This window comes from Arachis ipaensis, chromosome B01, assembly GCF_000816755.2.
Source record: "Arachis ipaensis cultivar K30076 chromosome B01, Araip1.1, whole genome shotgun sequence".
Taxonomy (NCBI): domain Eukaryota; kingdom Viridiplantae; phylum Streptophyta; class Magnoliopsida; order Fabales; family Fabaceae; genus Arachis; species Arachis ipaensis.
The window spans coordinates 39,396,734-39,407,266 of record NC_029785.2 but is presented as its reverse complement, the minus strand read 5'-3'; the positions used below and the strand labels follow the sequence as shown (position 1 = coordinate 39,407,266).

The 10,533-nt window shown below is 48.0% G+C and overlaps 1 protein-coding gene across 1 annotated transcript; it reads right to left on the bottom strand.

The window, feature by feature from the left end:
• LOC107605842 lies at window positions 8,181-9,551 on the bottom strand. Its single transcript, XM_016307766.1, has 3 exons — window positions 9,325-9,551; window positions 8,952-9,165; window positions 8,181-8,894 (listed from the first exon to the last, which is right to left on the bottom strand). The coding sequence occupies exons 1-3, from the start codon at window positions 9,549-9,551 to the stop codon at window positions 8,181-8,183; spliced, it is 1,155 nt and encodes a 384-aa protein (XP_016163252.1).

The following is a 10,533-nucleotide window of genomic DNA, read 5'->3' as shown; positions in this document are numbered from 1 at the left end:
CTAGGGTTTCTGTTTCACTTTTACTCTTCAGAAAGTTAAGATTGAAAATTGAAACCCTAATCAGCTAATCTTCTATTCTTCTTCTCCAATCTCCATTCTCCAGTGACCACTGACGAGTGTGAGAAGCTGCCGCTGAGGCTGAGAGCAATAGAGCATCGAGCTTCTTCTTCTCCAAAACCGCTGGTTGTCGTCGTTCTTCGTCTGAGAGAATGGCTTCTTCTCCGTCCTCCGTCCGAGAGGCTTCGCCGCTGTCCTCCGTCCGTGCATAGCTTATCCACCGTCTTCCGTCTGAGAGCAGAACTTCGCCGTCCTCCTCTGTCCTTTGCCGTGAGCCCGTCATCGTCAGTCTGTCGCTGTTGCTGTCACTGTGAGTCCGTCGCCATCCCTGCGTCCTGCGAATCACTAGATCTGTAAGTTTCTCTTTCTCTCTCTCTCTCTCCTATTATGATCTGCAACTAAATTCTAGAATTAGAACAATAGATCTGTAACTAGAACTTTGTAACTGTGAGTTAATTTTCCACTATTTGATATTGATGATTTAATGGGTATCCTTTGTTCTGTTTATCTGAATCATGTTAAGAGGAATTTGCAACATTCATAGTCATATATACAATGGCTGCAGAACAAAGAGTGAGAGAAAAATGTCTCTACCCACACGGACAAAGAACCTTTTCGCTTTTTCTTTATTAATAACTGTTAGCACCGAAAATAGAAAAGCTAACTTATCAAATAAGGAAAACAAACTAATGTGGTCAATTAACATATAGTATTCAAATCATTTTATAATTTAAAAAGTCAATGGGATAGTATTTCAATTTGGCTTCTAATCAAAATCGTAGTTTAGAAAAAAGTAATTTGTAAAAAAACATGGCCAAGGTGACAGTAGGAAAAATGAGTAATCTAAGTGGAATATAGAGTCTTTCTTAAGGCAACATGATTTCATTGATTGAGAATCAAAGGAAAAACTTATTTCAACAAATCATGTGCTTATTTGATAGTTATCTTGTGCTTATTATCTCTTGGCAGAAATTCATTATCTCTTGTACAATTATATTTTCATTCTAGAATGATCCAAATTATTATTGACAAATCATGTGCTTATGAATTATTATTGTTCTGTTTATCTAAGTCATGTGCTTATGAATAATAATCTTAAATTACTCCCTAATCATGCTTATGAATTATTATTGACAAATGAGTCTTAACAATTATTCATTCTAATAATTTAAAGTCTTATACTATAATTTATATGCTTTGTTTAGCCTTTTACAGTGGTGTGATGTGTTATTATTTGTTTCAACTTTGTGAAGAAGACTAATATGCTGTTTATTGTCATTATATATTACTTGAATTGTTTTTGTTTGTTTGTATTTTTATTTTGTTTAATTCTACTAAGTATTTTTAATTTTATTTAATTGTATCACTTTTGATTTTCAGGTTTAAATCTTGATTTGCAAATTTTTAATGATGATGATGTAGAAAGTGATCAAGAATAAGGATTGAAGAGTATTTTATATCTAATATTGTAAATTCTTTATTATGTTTGTACGGTAGGTCGGGTACCAGACGGTTCGAGGTGGTACTTCGGTTGATGAGAGGGGGAATCGCCTGGTTCCGGGTTGCTGGGTTAGAAGGGGTGTAACCGACGTCCTGAGCTCTTCATGTGGAGAGGGGGTGTCACCTGCAAAGACACTCCAACGCTCTAGTTAGTCAAGTGTGCAAGCTAAAAGTGAGAGAATGATATGTGACGTACCTTGGGGGAGGGGTAGGACCCTCCCCATATATACCGTGTCAGAGGTGGGTCCCGCAAGGGCAGACCCACCTTCCTTGAAGCTTCCCCATACAGCTGTAGTGGAGAGCTGTCAAGGACGCGTGTCTGGGTTGGTGGTTGAGAGCCTCGCACCCGACCGTTTGGGTCGGGTGGCCTACGGGTTGGGTAGACCCGCGTGATGTTTGGGCCAGGCTGTAACAGTGCCCCCAACGCGCCAGCAATAACCATGAGGGTCGTTGCTGGCGTGTTATGTCCTTTCTTGTGCGTCGTCGTTAGATCAGCCGCTCGTGGAGAGGATGTGCCTCTTGCGCGCGTGTCTGTTCGTTGATGGGGATAACCGTTTGTCGCCTCATTCTTCGCGCTAGGCATTAAATGCTCATAATGGGTTATTTCAAAACCCTGCGTGCAAAATCTATTTTGCCCTTTGCCTTTCACGCCTTTTGAGTTGGTTTCTTAATCCCCAATCAGTTTTCCACTTTGCTTCCACTTCATTCTCTTGTTCTTCCCATCTCTGTCTTCTTCTCTCCAAATTTCCTATTGCCATTCCTGCGTCCTTGTGCGTTTTCCCCTTTTCACTCCTTTTCGAATCATCACAATCAATCCTGGTAAGCATTCATCCCTCGCCTTCTGTTTCATGTTCATTTTATCTTCATTATCAATTCTTCTGTATGCATGCTGCTTTTCTGGTTCGATTTGTATGCTGGATGACCTTAGAGTTAAGTAGGTGCGTTAGGGGGTTACCATTCCAGGGCATTAGCTTTTTAGGTTTTTACTTGGAATCTGCTTCAGCCATGCTTAATTTCAGCCATGCTTAATTTTAGTTATTGAATAGGCTAAATGTAGTTTCTGGGCCTTCTCCGAACTCCCGACCTCGTAGACTAACTGAGTGGTGTCTCCACTGTAGGTATGTCTCGCATCGTCTCACGAGCTTCCACCTCCAACACGGGTTATGACCCGTACGCTTGGGTGACCTCCGACGTGAAAGACTCCCCGAACCAGATGGGCGAGGAAGAGCTTACCGAGTTCTGCCAAGCCGAGTACTTGTGTAGCGGGACTGACGAGGAGGCCAACTACGACGTTTTCGTTCCCGCCCCCAGCGAACGGCTATACGAACTCAACTTCAACTCCCCCCGGGTTGCTGATTGGATTTGGTTCTACAAGTTTATGTTCACCCAAGTGGGGGTTTGTATTCCTTTTTCTTCTTTTTAAATGGCACTCCTTAACCAGATCTCCGTGGTGCCGTCGCAGCTGCATCCGAACAGTTGGGCTTCCGTCTGCTGTTTCGAGATGGTGTGTGAATACTTAGAGTTGCCGGTGTCCATCGATGTTTTCCTTTATTTCTTCAACCTCACGAATCCTTCCAAAGAAGGGAAAGCGAGGAAAGGGTTCATGTCCTTCCGATCTGCCCAGGGTCGGAGGATTTTTGGCTTGTTCGAGGACTCTTACCATGGGTTTAAGGACAAGTATTTTAAGGTGCATCCAGTCAAAGGCCGCCATCCCTTCTGGCTGTCGTTAGAAGGAGAATGCCTCATCCCGACGTATTGGAGTTTCGGGCCGGGGTCCAACACCTTTATTAAGGTGACTTACAAAGGGATGTCCGCTGTGGACAAAAAGATTGCCGACGTGTTGTTGGCCGTTTTGGGAGAAACCATGTGAATCCCCACCTTTTTATGGGTGACCGGGAGGTCGCTAGAAATTATATTTGTGAGTAGCTCTAACTTATATTTCTTGTATTACTGTTGCTTTGATTGGTTATGCCGATTTCATGACTAACTTGTCTCTCTAATTTTGTTGTAGTGGGAATGTCTGCCGAGATGACAGGTCTCGAAAATTTGTACAATTCTTTTCTGGCCGGTGACAGTGACAAGGAAACAGTCGACGGGAAGCCGGAGGTCTGCCTGAGAATAAGGGGAGTGAGGTGGTGTCCCCACCTCACGACGTTGAGATGCCGGACCGTCACGCTGACGAGGTGCACGTTTCTCCTATTTGTGAGGAGGTGGTCGGTACTGGGGGGTCGACCTCCAATACACAAGTTGAGGAGGATGACTTGAAGGTTATCCACAATCCAAAGAGGCAGAAGTCATCCTCTAGCCCTGAAGGAGTCCTAACCGTGATGGAGAGGAACTTCGACGCCGGGAACTTGATAGACTCCCATCTGCTTCCCGGCACGGAGGAGCATTTTCATGGCTCCGATCTCGCGGGGCAGGCGAGATGGATGTATCGCACTCTCCTCCGCAGCGCCGCCATAGCTCGGAAGGCCGAGTTCGAGCTGTCGGGAATGTGGTCGATGCATGAGAAGCTTGAAATTTCTGTTGAGGCCAATAATCAATTTAAAGTGCAAGTTGAGATGCTTCAAGAGCAGCTGTCCAAGACGGAGGGGGAGCTTAAAGCTACTAAGGAGAAGGCCACATCTGCTGAGGAAAAGCTGAAAACTTCTGATGCCACCGTCTCTCGTCTGACCGAGCGAGAGATGACTTTGGAGAGCTAGCTCAACGCTGCGCAGGGTCGGGTGGTCGCTTTGGAGAAGGAACGCGACGCGGCCGTCTTATCGGCTAAGACTGCTCAAGTTGAAGCTGAGGAGTTTAAGAAGAAGTACAAAGAGACCATGAAGCAGGGGAAGAGCGCGATCCTGATGACTGAGGAGCCCTTAAGGCTCAAGTGAAAGTCGTGGCTCCAGACTTTGACACGTCGGCAATTGGAGTTTTTAAAACAATCAAAGATGGCAAGATTGTCGACATGCCGAAGAAATGATTTCTTGTACCTTTGCATAGAGTTTGTAATTTTGTTATAGAACTTGCTGTGCGGTTTGGTGAACTTGTAGACTTGTGATTTTCGGATTATTTTGATAGTCGCTTGGTTGGTTTATGACTATTGTCTTTTTCCGCTTATTTGGCAGCGTATTTTATTACCGTTTTGTTGGTATTGGCTTGTCGTTCGTGTTTGTTTTACCGTTGTTGGTAATTTGACGAAGCCAAGTCGTGGCTTCGCTATCGCCGTAGCCGTTTGTTATGGCGTTAACTTAGTCGGTTTCCGGGGTGATCAGTCCCGGAGTACCGCACCGTCATCCCGTTTAACATATATTACAAGAAATTTGTGGGTGTGGGATGTATAAATGGGAGAGTTAAATTTAACAAGTGAACATTAGTCGACAGTTGAACAAGTCTATTGCAATGATAAGTACTTAACAAAAGTAAATTATCTGGAACCCGGCAAATCGCCTACTCGGCGTGTTTGGGCTAAGAATAAAATCTTCTTAAGTTACCTGCATTCCAGGTTCTCGGGACCTCCTTGCCATCGAGCCTCTCCAATTTGTAAGTGCCCTTGCCAATCACTTCTTTGACTTTGTAGGGGCCTTCCCAGTTTACCGCCAGCTTACCTTTCCCTCGGGTCGGTGGTCCAATGTCGTTAGCTGCAGGACGAGGTCGTTTTGTTCAAATTCTCTCCTGAGTACTTTGGCATTGTAGCACAGGGCCATTCTTTGCTTTAGTACTACCTCTGATAAATGGGCCATCTCTCTAGCCTCGTCTACTAGGTCTTTCTCTACAGCTTCCTCCACTCCCTCCAGAAGTACTCGTGGGCTCAGCTCGCCGACCTCTACGGGTATCATGGCATCCACCCCGTACATCAGGCAGAAAGGGGTTTCCCTTGTGGAAGATTGCTCGGTCGTTCGGTAAGACTAGAGAACAGAGAAAGGTCGTGAAGACGTCAACAGGCTTAGCTCTGAAGATGGTGCCTTATGGAAATTGGCGTTCTCCTGGCACTTGACGCATTTCCTTACAAATTCTTTGGAGTCCTCCATAATCGATGGCCAGTAATAACCAGCTCTGATAAGCTTTCTTGCTAGGGCTTTGCCCCCGATGTGATGGCCGCAGCACCCCCTCGTGGACCTCTCTGAGTACATAGTCCGTTTGGTCGGGGTACAGGCACTTCAGCAAAGGTTGGCTGAGTCCATTTTTAAACAACTGACCTTGAATGATCGCATACTTGGCCGCCTCCCTTCTCAACGCTCTGGCCGTCATCTCGTTGTCAGGGAGTCTGTCGCCTTCCAAGAAGTCAGTGATCGGGTCCATCCAAGAGGGATCTGTCTTTGTCAGGTGGAGGGTGACTGCTGGTTCTTTTATCATACCTTGAATGTGAGACCGGTTGCCGGCTCCTGGTTTTGTGCTTGCTAGCTTGGATAGGAGGACTGCCCGTGTATTCCTTTCTCTCGGAACGTGCTGGACCGTGACCTTCTCGAATTGCTTGCTCAACTCTTTGACCTTCTCCAGGTACTTCTGTAACAGTGAGTCTCTGGCTTGGTAGCTCCCATTCACTTGAGAGGTAACGACCTGTGAGTCGCTGCACACTTCCAGCCTCGTGGCTCTGACTTCCCTAGATAGGATTAAGCCGCTCAAGAGGGCCTCGTATTCCGCTTGGTTGTTTGACACCAGAAACTCGAACTTGATTGATTGTTCATATATGACCCCGGCGGGGCTTTCCAGGATGATCCCAGCACCACCAGATATTTGGTTGGAAGCCCCGTCTACGTGGAGCCTCCACCGTATGCTCGTTTCCTTGTTTGGATCTCCCGTCACCTCTACCAAGATGTCAGCCATTGCCTGTGCCTTAATCGCGTGCCTGGGTTCATATCGCAAGTCATATTGGGATAGCTCGATAGCCCAAGTCATTATTCTTCCCGCTAAGTCGGGTTTCTGGAGTACCTGGCGGATTCCCTGGTCTGTTCTCATGACCACTTGATGACCTTGGAAGTATTGTCGTAATCTGCGGGAAGAGGTTAGGAGTGCCAGTGCTAACTTCTCTAATTTGCTATATCTCAGTTCAGCTCCATGGAATGCTTTGCTCACAAAGTAGATTGGTTGTTGGGTTTTTCCTTCCTCCCGTACCAGAACTGCGTCCATCGCTTCATCTGTTATGGCCAAGTACAGGTATATTGGTTCTCCGACCTTCGGCTTCCCGAGAACGAGTGGTGCTGCAAGGATCTCTTTGAAGTGGTTGAATACCTCTTCGCATGTCGGGGTCCATTCAAATGCTATCTCCTTTCTCATCAGGTTAAAAAATGGTAGGGCCTTCGCAGTCGACGCCCCGAGGAAGCGGGATAATGCGGTAAGTCTTCCTGACAACCTCTGAATGTCCTTGACACAGCCTGGGCTCTTCATTTGGAGTATTGCTTGACACTTTTCAGGGTTGGCCTCCACCCCTCTTTGGGTTATCATAAACCCTAAAAACTTTCCTGCTTCCATGGCAAAGGCACACTTGAGTAGGTTGAGCCTCATGCCATATTGTCGGAGGGAAGCGAACGCATTTCCTAAGTCGCTTAAGAGGTCCTCGGGCCGGGTGGTCTTTGCAAGGATATCATCCACGTATACCTCCACCATTTTGCCTATGAGGTCACTGAATATCTTGTTCATTAACCTTTGATACGTGGCCCCGGCGTTCTTTAGGCCAAACGGCATTACCTTGTAGCAATATATTCCTCCCGGCATTATAAATGCTATTTTCTCTTTGTCTGGCCAGGGCATCGGTATCTGATTATAGCCAGAATAAGCATCCATAAAGCTCAGATACCGGTATCCCGCCACCGCATCGACGAGCGGGTCAATGTTGGGGAAGGGGTAACAGTCCTTGGGGTATGCTTTGTTGAGGTCGGAGTAATCCACGCACATCCTCCATTTTCCATTGTGTTTTCTTACAAGAACTACATTCGACAGCCATGTCGAGTAGTCGAGTTCCCGAATAAACCCCGCTTCGAGGAGGCTGGCCGTCTGTCTGGCCACCTCCTCTGCTCTTTCTTGTGACATTTTCCTTCACCTCTGAGCCACTGGTCTAGCCTCCGGCTTGACGGCCAAGTGGTGTGACATGAGTTCGGAGTCTATCCCCGGCATGTCGGCCGGCGTCCAAGCAAATAGGTCGCCGTTATCCCTGATCATTTTCATTAGGGGTCCCTTCAGGTCGTGTGGGAGGTTTCTGTTCACGAATGTGAATTTCTCCTCCGTGTCGCCGACTCTGAACCTTTCTAAGTTCCCTTTTGGTTCGGGTCTTGGCTTGTTGTCAACTCTAGCGTCCAAGTCGGCGAGGAACACTCCCGATGCTTCCTTAGATTTCTTCCTTAAGGAGAGGCTGGCATTGTCACAAGTGAGTGCCATTTCTAAGTCTCCCTTTATGGATCCCATGGATCCGTCATCAGTGACGAACTTCATTACCAACATCTTTGTGCTGATCACTGCCTCGAGATCATTGATAGTCTTTCTTTCTAGGATGACGTTGTAGGCTGTGCAGTCTCGCAGGACCACGAACTCAGCCATTACCGATCTTTGTCATTGTCCCTGTCCTACGGATATCGGGAGGGAGATTATCCCATCTGGCTTAATGAAGTGGTCGCCTAAGCCTACAACACCGTGCTGGTGAGTCTTCAGATCGGCATCTCGTAGACCCAAGGCATCGAACACGTTGCGGAACATGATATTCGAGTCAGCCCGGTATCTACGAGGATTCGCTTGATGAGGCCGGTTCCCACCCTGGCCGTGATAACCATGGGCGGGTTTTTCACGACCTCATCGAACCATTGGTCCTCCGTACCGAACGAGATGGGAGGAAGCCTCTTGGAGCCTCGCGCGGAAGATGATGAGATCGCCAGGACTTTTGCGTCTTTCTTGTGTGCCAACTTCGACCTTGGAGCCGCATTCCTTGCTGTTACCACGTTTACTATTGTAAAGCCGTGTTCGTTGTCCTCTGGCTCATCATGTCGCTTCGCTGCATGGGTCTTATCTTCTCCCTCGCGGTCGCGATCTCGTCTCCTCAGTTTCCTGATGAGGTGGGAGAATTCGGCTAGTTTTTCATCCCGGATCGCTTGTTCCAGCGCGTCTTTCAGGTCGAAGCAATCCGGCGTCTTGTGTCCATAGCCCTTGTGATGATCACAATAGAGGCTCTTGTTCCTCCCGGTTCGGTCCTTTAGGGGTCGGGGCTTCGACAAAATTCTCTTCTCGGCTATCTGCTGATAAACTTCTATGATGGGGGCGGTGAGTGGGGTGTAATTGGTGAACTTCCCGACTCGAGGAAATGGCCTGGATGTCTTGCTCGGACCGCCGTCTCTGGCGTGCTCCTTCTGCCTTTCTCCGCCACCGTGCTGCCGAGGCTGACTGTAGGAGGGCTACCCCTTATTGGCAGCCACGACCTGACTGACCTCTTCATCGTTGATATATTCCCTGGCTACGCTTTGGATCTCCTGCATCGTCCACACCAACTTCATGGTGAGATGCTTCCTGAAGTCCTCGTTTAGAAGTCCACTCGTCAAGCACAGGCTAGCTACCGCATCCGTCATCTCGTCGATCTCTAAGCACTCGTCGTTGAACCGGTCTAGATATTTTCTGGTCGGCTCGCCAGACTTCTGAGTCACCCTGAGCAAATTGATCGGGTGTTTTACCTTTGCGATTCTGGTAGTAAATTGGGCTAGGAAGGCATGGCTAATGTCCAAAAACCCGGCCACCGAGCCCTACGGGAGGTTGTTAAACCACCGTATTGCAGGTCCCGCCAGGGTGACCGGGAAAGCGCGGCACCTCACTTCGTCTCCCACTCCCTCCAGGCTCATCCTGGCCTCGAAGGCCGTAAAGTGCTCCTGCGGGTCTCGGGTTCCGTCGTACCTCATGTCCGTCGGCTTATCAAAGTGCTTTGGTAGCCGGACCTCAAGGATGGAACGATGAAATGGGTTGCGCCCATTATCACAGGTCGTCGCGTTCTCCTCGGCCTTCCCCTGCCGTCTTTCCGGTCTTGCTCTGTGGCGCATCTCCTTTTCGGCCGGGTGTATATCACGGGGTCGCGGCGTCTTCTTGGGCGTCTTTCTTCCTCCCGGGCGCTCTCGGATTCAGATCGTGGGCTAGGTGTTCGCCGGGAGTGGCTTCTCGGAGGAGAACGGGAGTAGCTTGGTTCGGGAGTCTGTTGACGACGTTCCCGGTCTGCCAGCTAGCGCTCCAGGTTCTGCATCCTGTGACGCAGTTCCTGTATTATTCTAGCACTGTTGCTGCCTGTTCTCCCAAAGGGGAGTCCTTCTTGAGATTGTAAAGACGGCTCGGTCCGTCGTGGGGGGGCCTCGTGCGCTCCCGGGAGGAAGCTACCGAGGCTTCCTCTCTCCTCTCAGCCACGTGGCCTGGTTCTGCGGAACCCAGTACGACGTCCATTCAGGCGATGATCCCTACAGACGGCGCCAATGTACGGTAGGTCCGATTCCGAACAGTTCGGGTGGTACTTCAGTTGGAAGGGGTGTAACCGACGTCCCGAGCTCTTCGTGTGGAGGGGGGGTGTCACCTGCAAAGACACTCCGACGCTCTAGTTAGTCAAGTGTGCAGGCGAAAAGTGAGAGATGATATGTGACGTATCTTGGGGGAGGGGTAGGACCCTCCTCATATATACCGTGTCAGAGGTGGGTCCCGCAAGGGCAAACCCACCTTCCTCGAAACTTTCCCATACAGCTGTAGTGGAGAGCTGTCAAGGACGCGTGTTCGGGTTGGTAGTTGAGTGCCTCGCACCCGACCGTTTGGGTCGGGTGGCCTACGGGTCGGGTAGACCCGTGTGATGTTTGGGTCAGGCCGTAACAATGTTGTTGAATTTGTAGTGATCTAACACTAATTTCTTTTTTTAATTTCAAGTTATTTGAGCTAATGACATTGTATGAATATTATGTTTGTATTTTAATTTATCTATGAATTTTAAGTGTTTGTTTTAATTTATATATAAATATGTAAAAATTAAAATAATACTAAATTTTTATA

Coding starts and splice junctions, on each gene's coding strand:
- LOC107605842 (XM_016307766.1), bottom strand. CDS start 9,551: ATGCGCCACAGAGCAAGACCGGAAAGACGGCAGGGGAAGGCCGAGGAG. Junction 9,166..9,324: donor GGAGTGGGAGACGAAGTGAG/GTGCCGCGCTTT, acceptor CAATTTGCTCAG/GGTGACTCAGAAGTCTGGCG. Junction 8,895..8,951: donor AATATATCAACGATGAAGAG/GTCAGTCAGGTC, acceptor CAGCCTCGGCAG/CACGGTGGCGGAGAAAGGCA.